Source organism: Sciurus carolinensis, chromosome 8 (assembly GCF_902686445.1).
Source record: "Sciurus carolinensis chromosome 8, mSciCar1.2, whole genome shotgun sequence".
In the NCBI taxonomy this organism is placed as follows: Eukaryota; Metazoa; Chordata; class Mammalia; order Rodentia; family Sciuridae; genus Sciurus; species Sciurus carolinensis.
In genome coordinates this window covers 65,995,360-66,015,307 of record NC_062220.1, presented here as the reverse complement: position 1 = coordinate 66,015,307, position 19,948 = coordinate 65,995,360, and the positions used below count along the sequence as shown (strand labels likewise).

Genomic DNA, 19,948 nt, shown 5'->3' with positions numbered 1-19,948 from the left:
CTTAAAAATAACCTTTTTTCTATTATGTAAAAGACCATTTATTTAGCTTATTAGTCATTCTGTTATGTCGGTCAGAGTTGCCTATAATCCAGCACTTTTTTTTTTTTTTGAGTAGCACTTTTTCTACTGCAGATAGCACATTTTGACAATTATAAGTTAAAGTTTATGAAGAGATGTCCCTGGACTCTTAGATTTTATAGCAAACATGTAAACATGAACTATTTGTTCTGGTCTAAAACTGTGTTGCCCATTACAGTAGCTACTAGCTGCTTGTGGCTGGTCAAATTTAGACAACTTAAAATGTTATTTCTTCAGTTGCACTAGTTACATTTCATATGTCCATTAGCCATATGTGGTCACTGGCTTCCATATTGGACAGCACAGATAAAAAGTACATCTCTACCATCACAGAAAGTTCTCTCTGTATTGTTCTACAAGAACAAACTCCTTTTTCTTTGCATGATAACATGAAGAGATTAATTGTGCAAGGACTTCAAATGGTATATATCTACAGCTTTTTCTAGGCAAGCTTGCAAATTACAAAAGATCCCAACTTGGAGGAAAAAGCCTTTGAAATGAAAACATTCTTGGCGTACTTAATGTACCTACTTAACCTAGAACTGATTTGAATGAACTGTTAATTAACCCTTATTTACATTCACCAAATTTATTTGAAATATGATATGGACATAGTGATAATTGCTTAGGGTGGGAAAGCTAGCCTTCCTTTATGTTGCCTTAAAGTGTTGAGCCAGGTAGGTTGTTTGCTTCAGTGAAAAGAACCTGGCTGACCAACTATGGGAAATGCAAATTTGAAGCTTTCTTGATATTGGCATTTTTTTTTCTTTCTTTTTTTTTTTTTTCTTCTTCTTCTTCTGCCCTGCAGGAGAACTGCGGCACATCACCAAGCTGAAGCCCTGGAGCCTCTTTGATGTACTTGTAGAAAAGTATGGCTGGCCCCATGAAGATGCTGCACAGTTTACAGATTTCCTGATCCCGATGTTAGAAATGGTTCCAGAAAAAAGAGCCTCAGCTGGCGAATGCCTTCGACATCCTTGGTTGAATTCTTAGCAAATTCTACAAATATAGCATTCTGAGCTAGCAAATGTTTTCCAGTACATTGGACCTAAACGATGACTCTCATTCTTTAACAGGATTACAAGTGAGCTGGCTTCATCCTCAGACCTTTATTTTGCTTTGAGGTACTGTTGTTTGACATTTTGCTTTTTGTGCACTGTGATCCTAGGGAAAGGGTAGTCTTTGTCTTCTGCTAAGTAGTTTACTGACCATTTTCTTCTGGAAACAATAACATGTCTCTAAGCATTGTTTCTCGTGTTGTGTGACATTCAAATGTCATTTTTTTGAACGAAAAATACTTTTCCCCTTTGTGTTTTGGCAGGTTTTGTAACTATTTATGAAGAAATATTTTAGCTGAGTACTATATAATTTACAATCTTAAGAAATTATCAAGTTGGAACCAAGAAATAGCAAGGAAATGTACAATTTTACCTTCTGGCAAAGGGACATCATTCCTGTATTATAGTGTATGTAAATGCACCCTTGTAAATGTTACTTTCCATTGAGTATGGGATGGGGACTCAAATTTTCAGAAAAGCTACCAAGTCCTGAGTGCTTTGTAGCCCAAATTGCATGTAGCAGACTCTCACTGCTCCAAGGAGTTGTGCAAATTTTTCATTCCATAATAGTCCATTTACATTAGATTTTAAAATGAAGTGGCTCTGGATAACAAGATGTCATTCCCTATATGGCACTTTAAAAGAAGAAAAGACATGCTTCTCATTCTAAAATATACTTTATAATTTGGCAGTTCCATTTGTATTTTTGCATATTTTTTAAAGTACTTAAAAAAAAGTGATTTCTCTTTGAAAATGTGATGGCTCGGTACCACGTTGTGTTGCCTCCTCCAAGCACTGTAAGTTAAAATACATAGATTAAATTGGACAAGAGAAACATGTTCAGTTTGTGTGGAATGAAAAAATATATATATTTTTTGGAAAAGCATGATCGTGTTTGTCTAAACACAAGGTATGGTATATACAGTTTGCAGTGCGGTGGGAAGAATACTTTTCACAGCTCAAAGGTAACAGTGATCACTTTCATTCCATAGGCAGCTTTATGTGTGGCTACAGCAGCTTATACTAGCTTTTTCTTTGTCTTTCCATGAATGAGAAAGTGATTTTCCCTTTGCAGGTTGCACACAGTTTTTGTTTATGCATTTCCTTAAAATTAATTGTAGAATTCAGGACACAAAAACCATTAGTAGGCAATACAATTTTAGAATGTTAATATATAGAGGTATATTTAGCCTCTTTTAGATGTCAGTGAATTGAATGTCTTTTTATTTTAAATTTTACATTCATTAAGGTGCCTCTTTTTTCTTGACTTTGTCCATTAACATTTATTCATATGCCTTTGCAATAACTAGATTGTGAAAAGCTAACAAGTGTTGTAACAATAATCCATTGTTTGAGGTGCTTGCAGTTGTCTTAAAAATTAAAGTGTTTGGTTTTTTCCAGACATTGCCTTGGTCATTGCCCTATATTTGAAGTGACAGAATCAACAAACATTTGCTTTCAGTGTCACCCAAACTAAAAAGAATACCAACATTCCTGCTGCAGCATATGTAGTTGTAGAACATGCATTAAAGCTTATTATAAGGAAATCATTTATTAGTTTTTTGAGGGCAGAGGGGATTTAGGGAAGATGCTTACAGTATAGATTCATTATCTACAATTTCAGTCATCTTTTTTATCCATGTTTCATCAAAAACATACTAACTGCATTTTAAGCTTCTCAAATTTTCCTTAACAGCATTCACTCTGAGGGAACGAGAGACATAATCTTAGGAACTGGCATTATATCTTATAAATTGCTGTGAGGTAGAATGTACCATTCATTGGTGAAATCTTCATGCTAAGTTTTTCTAGTGATGATATAGGTTTCCATGAAGACTGTATGACAGTCGTTGACAGATTCTATGACCAGTGATCCTATTATCCACGAATTCCACAGGAAACATTCTTAACAGGAACCAGAGTACCATGTATGTGTTCTCTGGGTAAGAATTTTCAACAGAGTGATAGTATACTTGAATGGAATTTTTCTAATGCAGTTTGAGTTCATGTTGGGAAATAAACTAATTTTAAGGTGGTATCCTCATGGTAAAATAGCCTAAATACTAACTTGTTTCTCTATGTAGGAAGTTTTTCTAGGAGGAATATACATTTGTATCAGGAACTATATGATTTTAACAGATTCTTAGTGGCTTGTTGATAAAGAATGCATACAAGCCAAAGGAGAACCACAGCTTGTGCTAAACATTGTAGCCTGCTTAGTGAACTTCGTTGAATATCCTATCATCTTTGCCTTTCCATGGTTCATGTGAAGTCTTGATGGAAAATTACAAGCAGTGGATCACATAGATGATTATAGGAGATTCAGAAGCTGGCTGTCTGCACATTGGCCATTAGTACTGCTCAAGGGCCAAGAACAAATGGATATTAAGAACTTCAAAGGGGCATATACTTTTAGGTGAAAACTGATGTACTACTTGCTTCTTCCTGTACTTGGACCATAACTTGTTAACAGGATAAAGTAAGGAAACTTTCCATTGGTGTAGAGAATTTGTTTCTGTAGTTCAGGCTATTTCTTAAAATTTCACATTTCTTTCTCTTTTTTAAAATGAAAGTTTGGTAGAGAACAAGGTTTAAAGAGTGTATGTGTCCTTTATCAAAGAGTCAAAGAATTATTTCCTATTCCACAGTTTACACAAAAGCTTCTGTATATATTAGTTGTGTAGTAGGCCAAAGTAGGAATTAAAAAAAAAAAATGCTTAGGTGGGGGCCTTCTAAAGAGATGAATATTGATATTTCACATGCCAGTTAACTTTGCTGTGCTGGAAACTATCAAGAGGACACATGATGTAAACTCATTTATTTGCAAATGTTTCTTTAGTCAATAACATAAGTAGCATTTTGTTTGAAGAGTCAACAATGGCAAAGTTGACCTTTGTTTTTAAAGCTGATTAGGACTGAACCCTAAATAAGCTGTATTGATGCACCTTCGTTAGCTAATTTTCAAAAGTGGAAATTAAAATCATAAAACATGACTTAAGATACTACCAAATCTCATTCAGTCATTTTTTAAGTCTGTTTTCTTTTCTGCACAAAATGTCAAGTATTTGGATGATGGAAAAATATGTTGATAAAACAGTGTGATTGCTACTGTATACACTGATTAGTACTCCTGAGAGGTAGAGACAAAGGCTGGGAATTTTCATTTTTCAAAAATTGAACTAGAATTTTGTATTTCAGCAATACTCACTTGAGAGGCCATTCAGTTTTCTTGTGAGATCTAAGAATAATGCCATTTTCCTTTAGTTTTGTATACCCAAACCAAATTTAAAGAAACCTTTTCAACTTAAACTAGACATTTCAGTCATGTTCTAAAATGTGCAAATTAGATATTGCTGTTTTAGGCAGACTAATATTTTAAAAATAACCTGTAAACTGCAGTTTGTAACTGTTGTGTATATAATGCAGTAGTTTCTGGACTCATTTTGTGATGTCACATACTTAAGTTACATTTGTACAGCGTGACTATTTAATTTCCTGTGACTCTTGCTCCTACAAAAATGGCAAGTAGGAAACATCATGAGAACAACCTCTTACTGCCTCTAGCTGTCTTCCTGAGGTAGTAGTCACTAAAGAAAACTGAAACTTCCTTACAAATTATATTTGAAAACTGACTTTTGTAAAAACACTCAAGCAGACCCCCATCTCAGAAGTTGTACAGGACAATTTGGTAAAACTGACATAATTGTGATTTATTAACATGAATTAAAATGCCCAACCAGTGCTTCAATGTGACAGTATATTTAAAATAAAAAAGAAATGAAAGGTCATATACTGTACTACTTTCACAAAGATCACACAGTTTTGCAAAAGACTTGTCATATGTACAATGCTATATATCAAATGAAAAAAGCTGTAAGCAATTATATACGCAAAAGAAATGCAGTATTTACAGTTTGTCAGGAGACGTTAGAAATCATCTATACATTAAATTACATTTTGCTTGCAAATAACTGATAAAACAAAATGAGCCATGTCCACACCAAACTATAAAAATCTGTATTGCATTTTTATACCTAAGATGCACTCACAGAACTGCTGACCCCCCCCAAAAAAAAAAAAAATCTTCATAGTGCCATTACTTAGCTGTGTACTCAATGCATATGTATAAAATAATATAGAAAACATTCACTAAATGAATTTAACTGCAACAATAAAATTTAAAGATCATGTAGCATCAAATCCGCCAGAAAAACAGCTGGAATGTTCACTTATAAAATAAAGATACCTAATACTGGCTTAGCACATTTTTTTAAGGAATTTTAAAAAGCAAAAATGGGAAAAATACAATGAAAGAGCACTGGGTTTGTTTTTTTTTTTTTTTATACAAAGTTTCATGTACAAGCTTTAAAAAGTACCTTAATAGGTACATATGAAATATACAGTTTATCTTACAGAACATTTTAAAAAATGTTTTTGGAGTCCATTTTAGTGCCACCCTGAACCATGGTAATTGTTCTGAAACGTTGGTGGCACCTGTGCTCTGTGAATTGGAATCTGTCCAGGCACTGGTGATGCCTGCTGAGGTCCTTGCACCCCATGTGGCAGGGCCACAGAGCCAGGATGAGGACAGAACCCTGAAGCAGTAGGTGTTGGTATACTGTTTGGTCCTTGGGGCTGGAGATGAGGACCTGCGACAGGTAATGGACAATGTGGCCCTGTTCCAGAAGGCTGGTGTTGGGGTCCCGGTCCCAAAGTAGTATGATGTGTGGCTTGTGAGGGATACGGTGGTACAGCTGGATGAGCACTTGAAGGAAAGAGTGGAGGTCCTTGATGAGGTGGGTGGTGTAAGGCTTGACCTGATGTTGTATGATGCCCAGAAGCCAAAACACTGGAGGGAGGAGGGGGAGGGGGAGGTGGGGGTGCTGAATTTACAACATGCTGGTGTTGTGCTTGTAGACCTTGGAGTCCTGTGGAAGGATGGGGTGGTGGATGGTGATGAGGGGCAGGACCAGGAGGTGGAGGGGGTGGTGGTAAATGGTGTCCAGCAGTTTGAGAATGCATATGTGACCCAGGGGTGACGGCATGAACTGGCCCTACTACATGTGCTACAGAGTGTTGCTGATGGGAATTTGGCTGTTGAACAAGGTGAGGTCCTGGAGCAGGTGGTGGTGGAGGAGGGGGTGGGACGACAGCAGCAGCAGCAGTTTGATGGTGAATGGTAGGGTTCTGAGAGGGCAAAAAATGCCCTGGAGTAACATGGTGTCCTGGAACTGATTGCTGGCTTGTGGTGCCAGGAAGTGCTTGATTTGGTCCTGATGTAAACACAGTTTGTTGGGCAAGACTACCTTTGAGCTGATTATAATTCTGAAAGTTTGCAGGGGGCTGCTGGTTTTGATAATAAGACGAAGAAGGAGGCGGAGGGGGTGGGGGGGGTGGTGCCGTGCTGTTCACACTCTGTTGGTTAAACTGACTGTATGTTGCTGAAGATTGTCCTGAGGGTGTCTGTGTAAATAATGCTCCAGAAGATGCCTGCTGAGTATTGGCTTGAAGGTTCTGTGCTGCTGGATAAAAATTTCTCTGAGGCTCTCGCTGAGGGGTTCCAACTTGAGGTGACTGTGAATGATGAGGCCTGTAGGGAGATCCTAACTGCTGTGCAGGAGGCTTTGGTGAGAGATAACCATGCTGTACAGGTGTGTGAGGCGTAGATGGCTTAGGAGGGTTTTCTATGTGGGGTGATGGAGGACAGTGCAACTTCGTTGGTGCGGAAGGCAGCTTTTGTGAAAGTTGCTCAGATGAACTGCGAACGTGTGGCTGAGGAGGATGGTTCTTTGAAAGTGCTTGGGTGTTATTTGATAGCTGTTTTTGTTGGAGCTCTGTTTTTAGGTGAACACTGTTCTCAGCTTCTGATACAATAACTGTTGTCTCCCAATGGGGATCTGGTTTTGTGAGTATTTTCCCATGTGGTTGAGCAGGAATTACAGGTCCCGGTGAACCAGGCTATGAAGAGAAAACAAATTGTATAAACTTGATATATTACATAAACTTAAGAAACATTTTATGAACCTTGAGTTTTTTTCTTGTTGGTTTAATATGTTAAATTTTAAAAGGGGGCAGGAAATGTATGGTTGAGAAGTCAACAATAGAGGCTTGAGATGTTGCAAGGCCCGGTTCTGAGTAGTTTCAACAAATTCTGGTGAATGTATACTTTATTTTAGTGAAGACAAGTTGATAAGTTCCGTAAGCAAAAAAAAAAAACTGAAAGTTTCAGTTCCATAACTGAAAACTCTATCCAGGGCATAATTTGGTTTGGGTAAATAAACTTGGTTTCTTGGACCCTTTTGATTTTTAATACTTTTCATTTTCCTTGTAAATCGTTCACACATAAATGACCCACGAGTATATGACCTTTTTGTTGTTAAAATATGAAAACCAATCTCAGATTCCATATCTTCAGTTTCCAGTGATTTTCCTGACATCAGATTATCACATCTTCATGAGCCCAGATTGATATTATTCCTTTACACGAATCGTCACCTGACCTTTTGTTTTTAGATTATTGACTGGTTATATTCATGAAGTTATAAGTTCCCTAGATACCACTAGAATAGAGGTAGAATTAGAGAAAAATATAAGTTTTTAATGTTTGCCTAGAAAATTGTCACATCTCAGTGAGAGAGCAAATAAAATAAACACAACTGAGTACATTTAGAAGGAAGAATCCAGAAATCATAAACTGATAATGCAGCAGGAAAAAAATCTGTCTGCATATTACCATAAACTTTTCTGAATGGTCACATTTAAAGTATTTATTATTACCTTGCTCGTTTTTGAAGGGCTCTTACAAGTGTTCTGAGAAGTATCTGGGGATGGACATTCATTTGTAGTTGTGGGTTCTGGATTTTCAGAGTCAGGGTCTGTGAAAAAAAAAGAAACTATAGTAAATGTAAAATTACATGATAATTATTGCCTTTTATTGACACTACAAAAACAATGTACCTTCTATTACTCAAAGCAACTTGTTTTTTCTGATTCAAAAAGGTGTTTAAAACAATAGCCATGATAGGTCATCTGCTTACTGACCTTCCATGAGTTCACTGAAAGAAGGGGCTAGGCCTTTAGCTTGCAACTGGGAAATGTGATTTGAATGAGATGAAGGTGAAGACTGAACATGACTCGGTGAACATGAGACACAAGGTGATTCTCCCCCTAGAGATGAAGCAGAGCAGTAACCAAAGAGAATATTAGAGCTTACAAAAAATAAGGGAGCAGGGTGATTAGCCAACTCCACTTTCTGATGAAAGAACAAGCTTACTTACCACTATCTTTATCTTTTCGGTGATCACTAAGAAGTAAAGCTCTCTGGTAACTCCTTTCTCTCACTTGTTCCACTGAAGTGGAGGCAGTCCTTTAAAATAAAATTATTTCATCCTTAATTCAAAGAAGCTACTGCCAGCTAGATTATTCTTTGTCCCTTGAAGGTCCACATGTCCTCTCAGATCAAGGATTTTGCTCTATTGGGAAAATACTTTGGTATTAAAGCTTTGAAAACAGCCAATCTTCTCTTATTTGCTAACTGCTCCAAAACTGAGACTTTTATTCAGTTTATTTGAATAACTCAGGCTAAATTCTTTTTGCCTCCACCAATTTGTTGATGAAAAGGAGGAGGAAGCTTTAGTGTAGGAACATTCAGAAAGTCACTTCGGGATATCAAAGGTACTAAGAAACTGCCACTTTGCCAAGACACTTTACATGCAGCTGCTAATTCTATTTCTACCAAAGAAACTCTAAACCTGTTGTTCTTTCAAGGTAACTGGTAGGGGTTAAAGAAATGGCAGGATGTTGACTATGACAAAAATTCTTTCAAGAGGAAAATTTCCATGAAAAATGTGAATAAATATATTAAGAAATAAATACAATAGACTTGTGGCTCAGTGGTAGAGAGCACATGGGAGGCACTGGGTTCAATTCTCAGCACCACATAAAAATAAATAAAATAAAGGTATTGTGTCCATCTACAATTTAAAAAATATTTTAAAAAAATATGATAGACCTTGAACAACTCAGGCTAGTTTTTAAACATTATCAGCAAAGATCTCTCAAATCACCATCTACGTAGCCTTGGGAGAAACACAAAAGGAAGCTTTTTCTTGCCAGAGTAGCATACTTCAAAACAGGCTTACCACTGAACTTCTGGTTCATTCTTCTCACTGACAGTAGCTTCTTTAGCAGGACAGCTATTGCTGGTTTCTTCAGACGTAGCATTATAAACCGCAGCTGGTGTTGGTAAAGGCAGGCTAGCCATGTTTTCTACCTGTTCCCCGTTTTCACTACTATGGACACACCCATCTCCATTGTTGTTGCTCAGGTTTCCACTTGCATGAAGTGATATACTAACCAGAGGAAAGTTTTCTGTCTTAGAGCCACTCTTCCTTGCTTCTCGTTGTCTCTTACGGTATTCTAATAGAGAAACCTTAAGCAAGAAAGAGAAGGCAGATCTTTTATTCTTGTCTTTCATATCAGAATCAATTCTTTTTTTTCTAAAAAAAATTATTTTATTTATATTAGGAAAATTACATAAAATAATTTGATTCTCAAGAAATAATTAACAATTATCAAAATGCCCACTATATGTCAGGCATTGTACTTAGATGATTTACATACATTATCTCATTTAATCCTCACAACAATCCTATGAAATAGGTATATTATCATCCCCATTTTACAGATGAGGAAATTGAGTAACTCACTCACTCAAGGTCACACAGCTGGTGAGTGTTGGAGCCGGGATTCGAACCTAGGTCTTACTTGAAAGCCCGTGCTCTTTCCACTATACTACATTGCTTCCCACAAAGTTGCCAACTGGACTCTGTTATAAAAATTAAAAGCACACATCACTAAAATTCTTTGACTTTTAAAGCAATAAGCCTATTAACAAATAAGTGCTGTAGTTTCTCCCATTCGTCTGAAATAAGGCATTCTATAATCATCTCAACATCCCTGCCAATGAAATAATGGTGGTAAATCATGGAACTTAGGTATCTTGGTATAATACTTACTATTAGTATCATACTTTACAAAATACTTATTCCATAGCCTAAATACTATTGGTATTATGGGATGATGAAAGAGGCATGTATTCTATTTACAAGAATGCTTGCTTAATATAAAATAAGGGCAATAACATAATTATCATTCACCCCTCTTTTGAATGGGGGCAGTTATTTAATTTACTTATTTGGTGAAACAGATCATGTTGAGGTTTCTGTCTCTGAAATCGGTATGTCTTAGTAAGGACAATCCATATCACTAGAATTTTTTACTTTTCTGTAAACATTTTCTAACTAAATGAACATTCACAAAATATTTTAAAATGTATAGATAATCTGGGGGAAAATGTACACATAAATATTTTAACTCAACTAAATTAAGAATGCCTTATATAATACATATTATATCTATCAATTACCCTCAATCTTAGTACTAAGAAACACTATAAAAGGACTATAAATTGTTAAATTTGTAACCTTTTTCTTTTGTGGTGGATTCTGGGGTGTGCAATTCCCGTCGATCAAATTGTCATTAACAGTCCGTCCAAAACCAGAGACAAGCCCATCTTCGGAAGTACAAAACACAGCTGTTTCCATAAACATGCCTCTAGCATCATCCTGCATCAGGCACTTTGACTCACTTATTCGGAAGCCTCCTCCAACCTCCAATTGATGTGAGGGTGTCAAGTCCCTCAGGTTGGAGTTCACTGAGAAGTTAACTCCTGTTCTGTCAGGACTCTTTACCCAGGAAGAATATATTGTGCCCCGTCCAGAGTGAGTTGAGTCCAGTTGGCTGTTAGGCTCAGTCCTGTCATGTGCAGGTGTTTCCATGGTTTTATGTAAAGCACTTGTCTCAACTGCATCGAGTCCTAGTTGAAGGTCTGACACAGGTTCCTTTTCTCCGGGGCACTGCCTATTGACTTCAGTCCTACTCCTAGGGCTGGTATAACCAATAGTCTTTATTTCTTGCAGACCCAGCTCAGTTAAATTGGAATTTCTAAAAGGCCCCAATGTTAAGATGGTTGAAGATCTGTCATAACCCTGTTTACAGAATTAAAAAAAGAAAAAAAAGTCACATAATGACATCTTCAAAATCTACCAGTAATTTAGGCAAAATAATGATTTAACCTGAAAAATCAGCAACTTTTTTTTTTTTTTTTAAAGTAATGCCTCACCTCTTGGCTGTAAGTGCGTCTCTTTATTTCCGGAGAACTTTCTGGGGAAGAAATATTCTATATAAAAGGAATAATGGGAATTGAAAATTAAAATACATGAACTAAATCTATGATATTTTTAGAAATGAAAACTTTAGAACATTTTGGTTTTAGACTGTTATTTTCATTCCTCAAGATATTTGCTTTCAGGTCAATTTGATACATTTAGTCTGCTGTGTATATTAAGATGAGTTATACTTATTCTAGTATGAATAAAATAAACAAATATTCCCAAATTTTCCCTTTTATATTCTTAGCACACTAGTTATTAAAGGGAGTGTGGGGGAAGTTCTTAATGAAACTCAAAAAACAAGAGTTGAAAATTTTTTTTCACTGAAATTTCTCACCTCAAAGTGCATGGTATTTCCTGGTGTACCAGGAGTTACTGGAGTAACTGGTGAATATATGGGTTTATAACCATTTCTACAAGTTTCATCATCCGATTTTATCCGGGGAGGAGTGGCAAATGATGGGTCCATAGGAGTAATATCTGTATGAGTTGGTGTAGCATAGGGTGAAGGAGTAGGTGTGGAGGTTTCTGAGTAAACAGAATTTAGCAACTGATAAAGTCTTCGTTTTTTTAGTGGTGTAGTTAAATCTGTTGGTGAGATAATAATCTGTTAGAAGTTATACTGCTGGTATTTAATGTAATCTATATTACATTCTGGGGAAGATAAAAATCTCATTAATAGTATGATTTTCACCCCAAAACTAAACAAGTTTTTTAACAACCAAACTAATATGAAATACTCCCCATACCCAAATAAGTTAATTTCACTTTTAGCAAGTATTATCTTGCCTGAATGCTTATAGGATTAGGGGTTTCAAAGAAATCTTATAAGCACTGATGGTTTTTTTCTTAAGAGTCATTTTGAGGGCCGGGGATATAGCTCAGTTGGTTAAGTTGGTAGAGTGCTTGCCTCCCATTCACAAGGCCCTGGGTTCAATCCCCAGCACCCCCACACACACACACAAAGTCCTTTTGAATCTGTTTGACATCAGCCAGCTCCAAAGCCAACACCTTTAGAAATTCAACTATAAACCCCAAAATAGAGTGTATTACAAATCACGGTTTTTCTATCTTCCTCTAAAAGGCTTGGAGAACAGAAATGAGAAAATTCATGTGACAGTGTTTCTCTGCTAAAGTACACAGCAGTAACTAGATTATGCCTGTTAGAAACATACAGATTCTGACACATTAGTCACACGAAAGCAATACTAAAAAGAAATTCTACCTGGAAGGGAACAGCTATCATTTAATAATAGCGGACTTTTATTTTCACCATTAACTGTAGGACTTCTGGATCTTTCTTGAAAGGGTGAATTAAATCTATGCAAAATTGCTGAATTTTCTTCTTCCAGAGCTTGTTTCAACCATCGCTGAATAAAACAGAGAAATGGAGAAATAAATGAACAGGGTTTGTACCTGTTTATATAGCCCAGAAATGTAGAGCCAATTCCAAAATCATTTCACTAAAGAAAGGTTTACCTTTTTGCATGAGCCAGAAATGTTTTCAGTAGGTTCTTTTCTTCTCCTTTTTTCTGAAAGGAATGGTGAAGTAAATCTAATATAGTGCTTAGGAGTAGAGTACACATGGGGACTATAAGTGAGACCTGGTAAAGAATTGAGCTGTGTAGCTAACACTTCTGGATCTGTAGTTATGCGCAGAGGCCTTTCTGAAAGGCTGTCTGAAGGCTTTCCTGTCTTCTCATTCTTCTCACTTAACCATTCATTGACCAAGTGCTAAAGAAAAGAAAAATTGGGGTCACTATATATTTAATTGCACAGATTCTCCCATAGAATATTCTAATACAAAATAGAAACATATATTATCTAAAATGATAATTGGGTAACTTAAATCATTCATATCTGATGTCCAAAAATCAGTATACTGTTCTCCATTTCCTTTTATCCCAAAATGTTTTACACAAATTTTTTGTGTGGTGGTGGAGACTGAATGCAGGGCCTCCTGTATGCTCTTCCACTGAGCTATATTGCCAACCCCATAATACAGTATTTTATAGGAACAAAACACACATTTGCTTTTGTTTACGAAAAACAATGTTTTTAATACAGTAACATCTAAGAGACATCAGTACCACCAACACTAAGTTTAGGTTTGTTGCTTCCTCCATTATATACATAAAATGTTTTGGTGTTTAGAAAAATCTGATTTTAGGCAGCATTTTTCTACCCGAGGTGCTCCTCACAGTCTCTTACAGATGAAGTCAGTGTATATACTCAAAAACAAAACTGTCAGCATTGTCCATCTCTGAGTCACATGGTTTCTCTCTTAAGAGTTTTTAATACTTTGAAATTTTATTTATTGTTTATTTTGGGATAGTACTGCGATTGAATTCAGGGGTACTTTACTGCTGAGCTACATCTCCAGTCCTTTTTAATTTTTATTTTAAGACAACATCTAAGTTGCCAGGCTGGCCTCTAACTTTCAATCCTTCTGCCTCAGCCTCCTGAGTAGCTGGGATTACATGTGTGTGATTACCACCCCGGCTTACATAGTCCTTTTCTTAATTTTTGGCAACTTCTTTTTCCTTTTGCTTTCTGGGCATTCATGTTTATCTGGTTATTAAATAATATCCTTTAAATTTCATATTACAAATTAGATTGTGGAAAATGTATGTGCATATGTACATTTATACATATAAATATGTAAACATACAGAAATAGACACATTAAAAAAATAATCTGCCAGTGGCACATGCCTATAATGCCAGCAGCTCAGGGGGACCATAAATTCAAGGCCAGCCTCAGCAATTTAGTGAGGTCCTAAGCAATTCATGCAACCCTCTCTTAAAATAAAAAAGTGAAAATAAAAAGGGGTAGGGATGTTGCTCAGTGAAAGTGCCCCTGGGTTCAATCCCTAGTATAAAAGAAGGAAAAACCTGCCCACCCTATATTTCAGAAGTAACCACTGTAAACATTTTGGTACTTTTTCATTTCCTCTTTATGTATAGAACTACCTTTGGAGGACAAGCATCAGAACCTAGTGCTGAAGCACATGGATTCTGGAGCTAGACTAAAAGAATGATCCTGTCTTTGCCACTTATACGTAACTGTGAGCAACTTGTGTAACTTTCCACACTTCAAGGTGTGTCTGTAAAAGAAGGGTCATAATAGAACCTAGCTCTACAATGTAGTGTGACGACTGAGTTTTTAGAAAAACACATATAAAGCTCTCAATAATATCTGGCACAGAGTAAGTATTATATGTTATTAAATTGAATTAGGTCTTTAGAGGGAATCATAATTTGGTACTGTTTGACAGTATGTTTAAAATAACAATACCATAAGCAAAACCTATGGGGAAAAGAGACTTTTGAAGAGAATCATACAGGATTTAGAAAGTCTACATTTCACACCAGTGAGATGCAGGAAATCTCTGCTCTTAGACCAGGAGTTTAAATAAGTGCTTAGCACCAGAACAATTTAGTCATTTAGTAATTAAAGGCAGGGTTTATGTCATATTTATAATCCAGAAAGTAGTTTCACATGTTTAAAACCTGAGGTTTTTTTGTTTTTTTTTTTTTTTTTTTTTTTTTTCCTATTCCCATTACAAAAAAAAAAGTTGAAATCACTTTTTGTCCTTCCAAGGTGGGCAAAAATAACACTGTTAAAGACAAATATTGGCTTACTGGATTAAAGTAGGTAGTACAATAAGGAAAGCACAGACTCTGAATCACACAATACCTGTAATTTGATCTTCTCAACTAAACCTGTGCCTCTCCTGCAAGTGAATTAAATTTGCTGTTCAAACATAATCGCTGGTTCATACTAGAATTTTAATGAATAAACTCTTCATTTAGCAGCCTGTCTGCAAACTCTACTGAATTACGTACGAAGACTAAATAAATATAGTTTTCAAAATATTCAGTGGAAGGAGGATATATTTATGATTTACTCCCTCCTCTAAGGGAAACCTGACCACTTTGGTACCAATGTTTTGTACTTCAGTCACAGTGGGAGAAAACAGCAGCTTCATTAAAGTTGTTCTTTCTTAACTGAAAAGTCCAGGTTGGTTTAATTTAGTGATTAGTTTCCAAATAATTATTTGTTAAATTTGACAAGATTTTTATTAATAATTTGATATAAAACTATTTTCTTATAAGTATTCACATTCTTAGTACATTCTATTAAAATCAACAATTTCATTACATTATATTCTTAGAATCTAAGCAATGGAGTTTATAAAAAATACCATAAAAGATAGGGAGGAGTAATGTAGCTCAGTGGTAGAGCACTTGCCTACCCAGTAGCCCAGGATTCAGTCCCAGCACCAGGTGGGGTTGTACTGTAACACATCTGAAACCAGTTAGAGAAATGTAAATTTTGTACATAAGGCAGGTAACCTAAAAGTCTTGATATATTATATCATCTTCACAATAATGCAAATAGTTAGTGACTTCACACTTTTCATTTTTCATTCTTAGTCAAAAAATCTGCAGAGTATAAAAATGATGATGCCTCTTGTTAAGTTCATTATGAGATAGTTATAGACCAATACGACCATTTTTAAACACCAATATAACCATTTAAATATCATAAGACACTTGCTGGAAAACAGTTCTTAAATTCATTAAGAATCATACCTTCTTTGTTTTGGGGTACTTTGTAGGACATTTATTAAGTGCTGGGACTTCAGTTTCAGTAATTATTTCCGCTACTGCGGTTTCAGTTTCTGGTTCTATGGCAAGTACAGTATTTTCGATATCATTTTGTTGTGATGCAACTTCTATATCAGGAGAAGATGGTTGGATATCTGAACACATGCTGACAGTTCTGTGTCTCCGACGCTGCTGTCCAATGTGAGTCCTACTTCGAGAAAAACTTTTTCTCTGTTTCGTTCTATTCACTTTGGCAGGGGTTGGTTTGTTCGCAGTTTCTTCTTTTACTTGTTCCTAAATCAAAATACAACAGAAAGGAATTTTAATATTTTGTTTTGATATTATGTTTACAGATACTGTTTATATAAGCTGAAATATAGTAACAATCTACTTCAGAAGCTAACTTGACAATTTCTCTATGAATTGTTAATAAACTGACATAATTAAGAATTTTATTACTCCAAAACAAAGCAAATATAGTGTTGTTTCAAGTCTAAGTTTCTCAAAGGACCTAAAATCTGCATAATTAAAATTTTATTATCGTGTAAGCTGTGTATGTAAATTTGTTGGTTTGTTTCCCCCTTTGCAGTATTGGGGGCTGAACCAAGGGGTACTCTGCCACTGAGCCACATCCTCAGCCCTTTTTATTTTGAGACAGGGTCTCACTAAAATTGCTGAGTCTGGCCTACAGCTTAAGATCCTCCTGCCTCAGTCTCCCAAGTCACTGGGATTACAAGCCTGTAACACCATGCCTGGTTGGAAATTTTATTTGAATAATAATTCAAATAAAATTTGGATAATTATACCTGAATAACTTCAGCATCACTGACAAGCTGTGCATCTTTACATTCAGTTTTAACTTCAGTTTTGGCTGTGCTGATCCGTTCCAAAGCTTGTTCTCTTCTTTTCTCTCTCTTTTCAAGTCTGGCAAAAGCTTGCAAAATTGCTTCCATTTTCCTTTCTTCTCTTGTCTACAAGATTTCAATTTTATTAGTATCATTGCTCTGAAGTAAAAATTCTAAAGTCCAAATTGTTCAGGCAAAATTATAAAAATTATTTCTAGGATACTGTTAGCAAAACAAGTCTATTATTGGTAGATATGGGGGGAAAACAATTTATATTCATTCAAAATCTGTAAGGATTCCAAACTGTCTCAGTAAGCATTGTTATTACAAATACATTTCATGAAAAGAACACTTGGATGATTGTTAATGATAAGGATAAAACAAAAGTCTCAAAAGCGACCTTGCTTTATACTAAACTGAAAAAAATCATTTTTAAATATGGAAGTCAGCCTTTTTAAGAAATTTGAAATTCCTAGTGTAATTGTATATCAAAAAGTAAAATTCCTATGCACTTATGAAATCAGTCAATATATTTTTGCTATGTTATGTTGTAGCAGGATGTTTTGGGGTACACATTTAATAAATATCTCCATGGTTCTAAGTAAGTTAGTTAAATCTTTCTGAGGCTGTAAAATGTGGATAGTAATACTTACACTTCACTGGATTGTTATTTAGTTCAAACAGAAAATGTGAGGTTTTTAAACAACACTTAGAAATTGATAGGCGTTCCGTAAGTATTTTATTTCTACTTTAGCCCTCTTGCCCTCCATTTTAACTCTTGTAAGGCATTCCTCTACCTTCTGCTCTTCCTTTCTTAAACTGACACTTCAAGACAGGGACTGAGGGAAGAGCAAGAGTTCCTTTGAGCATCAGTTCTCTTTGGATAGAGAACATTAAGAGCAAGACCCAGAGCCTTGACCAGAGGGCCTGGCAAATGCTTCAGCTCTCAACCAGAACCAGGAAGCACGTCCATCAACTGTCCAGTTCTCCAAATGAAAGAACCAGGTCCTGAGGCTCAGATCCATTTGTCTTTCCTCCTTCATTGTCATCGATGTGGGGAAGAAAGAAAGAAAGATCAGAAACTCAAGATCTGGCTGCCAAAGTCTTGCCAATATTGGCACTTCAGTAATCAGCAGAGATTCAAGCATTAAGGCACCTACACTCTGGAAACTCCTGCTTTTTCTGTTTTTTATTTTTTGTTACACTTACTAAGAAAACAAAAGAAGGATGTGTCAAACCATCTGAAAATACTTTTATAGCAAACGGCCACACCGCAAATATGACACGAATTATTTTGTCCTCACCCTTTTTTTTTTTAAACAGGCAAGGAAATGGTCCAGAGAGGTAAGATTACTTGTTTATGGATAAACAGCTGCACATCTCCATCTTATTAGCACTTTGCATCTGGGGTGGGTAATCAAACACTTAAAAAAATTGCATAGGCATAGGTTGATTTATTTATTTAGTTAGGTACTGGGGAATGAAGCCAGGGGCGCTTAACCACTGAGCTACATTCCCAGCCCTTTTTATTTTTTGAGATAGGGTCTCATTAAGTTGCTTAGGGCCTTGCTAAAGGCTGGCCTTGAACTTGGAATCCTCCTGCTTCAGTCTCCCGAGTCACTGGGATTACATAGGAGTGTGCCACCATGCCCAGCTCAAAAGATCATCTTATATACTGGGGGGAACTGCAAATTTTAAAGCCAAATTCTTGCCTGAGGCAATTTCATGTCTGTGGCCTTTTAAATTACCTCATCTTACCTCTTTTTATATGGCTTTCTATAAAAAACTGACTATATGTCAGGTCAGGGCATTTCTAAAAATCTATAGTATGAGCCAGAGGTTGATTACTATGATTTCCTCTATGTGCAAAAAGTATATTTTCCTAGAAGAAACAAACTTGTCCTAGCAAATATTATATTTGTGAAAGAAATATTTAATAGAAGGGTGGCACCCTGTACTGAAGATTGAACCCAAGGGCACTTTGTCATTGAGCTTCCCCAGGCCTTTTTGTTTTTTGAGATGGTCTTGCTAAGTTGCCCAGTCTGGCTTTAAACTTATGGTCCTGCTTTACCCTTCTGAGTAGCTGAATAGATGAATAACCATGTATCACTGTTCCTGGCCATCATAATTTCTATATTCTGATCGTTCTGGACTTTCTAATACAGTTATGAATTTACACTATGGTTCTTTGACATATTCAACATTCCCTTGTAGGAGTTGAGGGGTCAGGGACAAAATTATGTAAAGAAAATAGACCCAAACTTGTTCAATTAAAAATATAACTTAATTTTATACAGTACAACTAATTGATAGTTAAAGCAAACTCCCTGAGAAATAGTTTGTAATCTTTTAGAGCTGGTCAGGATCTTAAAAAATGTAGTTACTATACTACTGAAGAAACCCAAGTCCCTCTGGATTAAATGACTTCATCAAAGATGGAGCCTTTGCATAATTGTGCAAGTTTCTTGGCTCCTAATTTACTCCTCTTTCCAATTAACAACCACTGACATACTATGTAACGCAAAATACAACATTAGGTCTTCTGTATGTGTATGAATAAAAGCTGAAAACACTAAACATTTCTTAATATATAAACATTGGGAATATAAACATGACTGGTTTTCTACATGGATAAAACTCATTAGTACACTGATCTACTTTGAAATTTCTTAAGGGTTCATATGTCATTCAGCTTTTATATTCATCGTGTCTAATATATTTTTAACAACCTCATATACACTATTTAATGACTGGAAATTTGCCACCCATTTTACAGATCAGATCTGAAAAATAATTTCTATATAAAACTGAGGTAGTTACAGGCGACTACAGATAAAGAAATTAAGGATACTAAGTAATCCTAGGCAACTGCCCATAGCTCCTAAAACCTATAATTGATATAGTTTATATTAACCACATAAGGTTACTAATATGATGTTATATTCTATAACCATAATTCATTCCAAGACATGGCTCTATCCTGAGCTTAAAAAAAACAACAAAAAAAAACCTGTCAGCTGGGAACTGATAGATCCTGATACAGAATTAGATATAGTTAGGGTTACTTTCAGGAAAACTGCTAACTTTTGACACATTGTTAATGCCAGAGTGTTAGGTGTTAA

At 35.8% G+C, this 19,948-nt stretch overlaps 2 protein-coding genes across 7 annotated transcripts in view; one reads left to right on the top strand and one right to left on the bottom strand.

Annotated features, from left to right (window-relative positions):
- Positions 1-2,538, top strand: part of Srpk2 (SRSF protein kinase 2) — a 204,506-nt gene extending 201,968 nt beyond the window's left edge. For all 3 annotated transcript variants that reach the window (XM_047561613.1, XM_047561612.1, XM_047561611.1), the window contains one exon: positions 887-2,538. In XM_047561613.1, the coding sequence (XP_047417569.1) occupies positions 887-1,071 (185 nt within the window). In that variant the 3' untranslated portion in view covers positions 1,072-2,538. The remainder of the gene's footprint in view (positions 1-886) is intronic.
- Kmt2e (lysine methyltransferase 2E (inactive)) overlaps positions 1-19,948 on the bottom strand; it is a 96,110-nt gene that overhangs the window by 618 nt on the left and 75,544 nt on the right. For 2 of the 4 annotated variants that reach the window (XM_047561608.1, XM_047561607.1), the window contains 12 exons: positions 16,788-16,952; positions 15,967-16,275; positions 12,848-13,102; positions 12,594-12,738; positions 11,706-11,956; positions 11,320-11,376; positions 10,622-11,185; positions 9,278-9,567; positions 8,414-8,502; positions 8,178-8,303; positions 7,914-8,011; positions 4,826-7,094 (listed from right to left, as the gene is read on the bottom strand). In XM_047561608.1, coding sequence (XP_047417564.1) covers positions 5,583-7,094; positions 7,914-8,011; positions 8,178-8,303; positions 8,414-8,502; positions 9,278-9,567; positions 10,622-11,185; positions 11,320-11,376; positions 11,706-11,956; positions 12,594-12,738; positions 12,848-13,102; positions 15,967-16,275; positions 16,788-16,952 — 3,861 coding nt within the window. In that variant the 3' untranslated portion in view covers positions 4,826-5,582. Of the gene's footprint in view, positions 1-4,825; positions 7,095-7,913; positions 8,012-8,177; positions 8,304-8,413; positions 8,503-9,277; positions 9,568-10,621; positions 11,186-11,319; positions 11,377-11,705; positions 11,957-12,593; positions 12,739-12,847; positions 13,103-15,966; positions 16,276-16,787; positions 16,953-19,948 lie in introns of those variants that run through there. The other 2 variants (XM_047561610.1, XM_047561609.1) reach the window with 2 other exon arrangements.